The sequence below is a fragment of the Penaeus monodon genome, chromosome 33, assembly GCF_015228065.2.
Source record: "Penaeus monodon isolate SGIC_2016 chromosome 33, NSTDA_Pmon_1, whole genome shotgun sequence".
Taxonomy (NCBI): Eukaryota; Metazoa; Arthropoda; class Malacostraca; order Decapoda; family Penaeidae; genus Penaeus; species Penaeus monodon.
In genome coordinates, this window is record NC_051418.1 from 17,971,356 (window position 1) to 17,971,901 (window position 546).

A 546-nucleotide genomic window follows, 5' to 3' on the forward strand; every position below is an offset into this window, starting at 1 on the left:
TCTCCATGCAGGCTCATGTAATGGCACTTTAACTCACCCATCTGGCCCTCATCACATAATCAGTACATCCCAACCAGGGAATGAAATTACATAATCTGTACTTTCAAATGAAGCTTAAACAGCGTCACGTAAGCACTTAAACATTTCTCCCTCACTTTCTGCTGTCTGTGGGAAACCAGAGCTGCCGGATTCCTCAGTCACATTAATTGCAAGGATTTATAACCGAATAAAAGATGAAGATGCTTACCAAATGATGGAATTGTGTGGACATAGGCAACCGAGTGATGTATGATAGCAAGTGAAAACCGATAAATAGTTTAAAAGATAAATTAAGAAAGTAAGATTGCAGTAAACGGCTGTTTGCGATGAAAATAACTATTTTATTATTATTTTTATATATTGTATGATGTCAATAATTTTCTTAAAAACGTCCATGTTAGCCGATGGTTTAATAGGCAAACTGTTATTATATGTCTCTAAATTTCTTTGATATTAAGAGTGTGGTTAGTATTCTAAACACTAGTTCTGAAACAACAGCCTCTGGAT

General features: G+C 35.3%; 2 protein-coding genes across 2 annotated transcripts in view; one reads left to right on the forward strand and one right to left on the reverse strand.

Annotated features, from left to right (window-relative positions):
• Positions 1-141, reverse strand: part of LOC119594119 (cytosolic endo-beta-N-acetylglucosaminidase 2-like) — a 26,670-nt gene extending 26,529 nt beyond the window's left edge. The window contains exon 1 of the mRNA XM_037943179.1: positions 38-141. Within this exon, the coding sequence (XP_037799107.1) occupies positions 38-52 (15 nt within the window). The 5' untranslated portion in view covers positions 53-141. The remainder of the gene's footprint in view (positions 1-37) is intronic.
• The window catches only part of LOC119594117 (cytosolic endo-beta-N-acetylglucosaminidase-like), a gene marked incomplete at its 5' end in the record, with an annotated part of 64,556 nt that overhangs the window by 33,940 nt on the left and 30,070 nt on the right, over positions 1-546 (forward strand).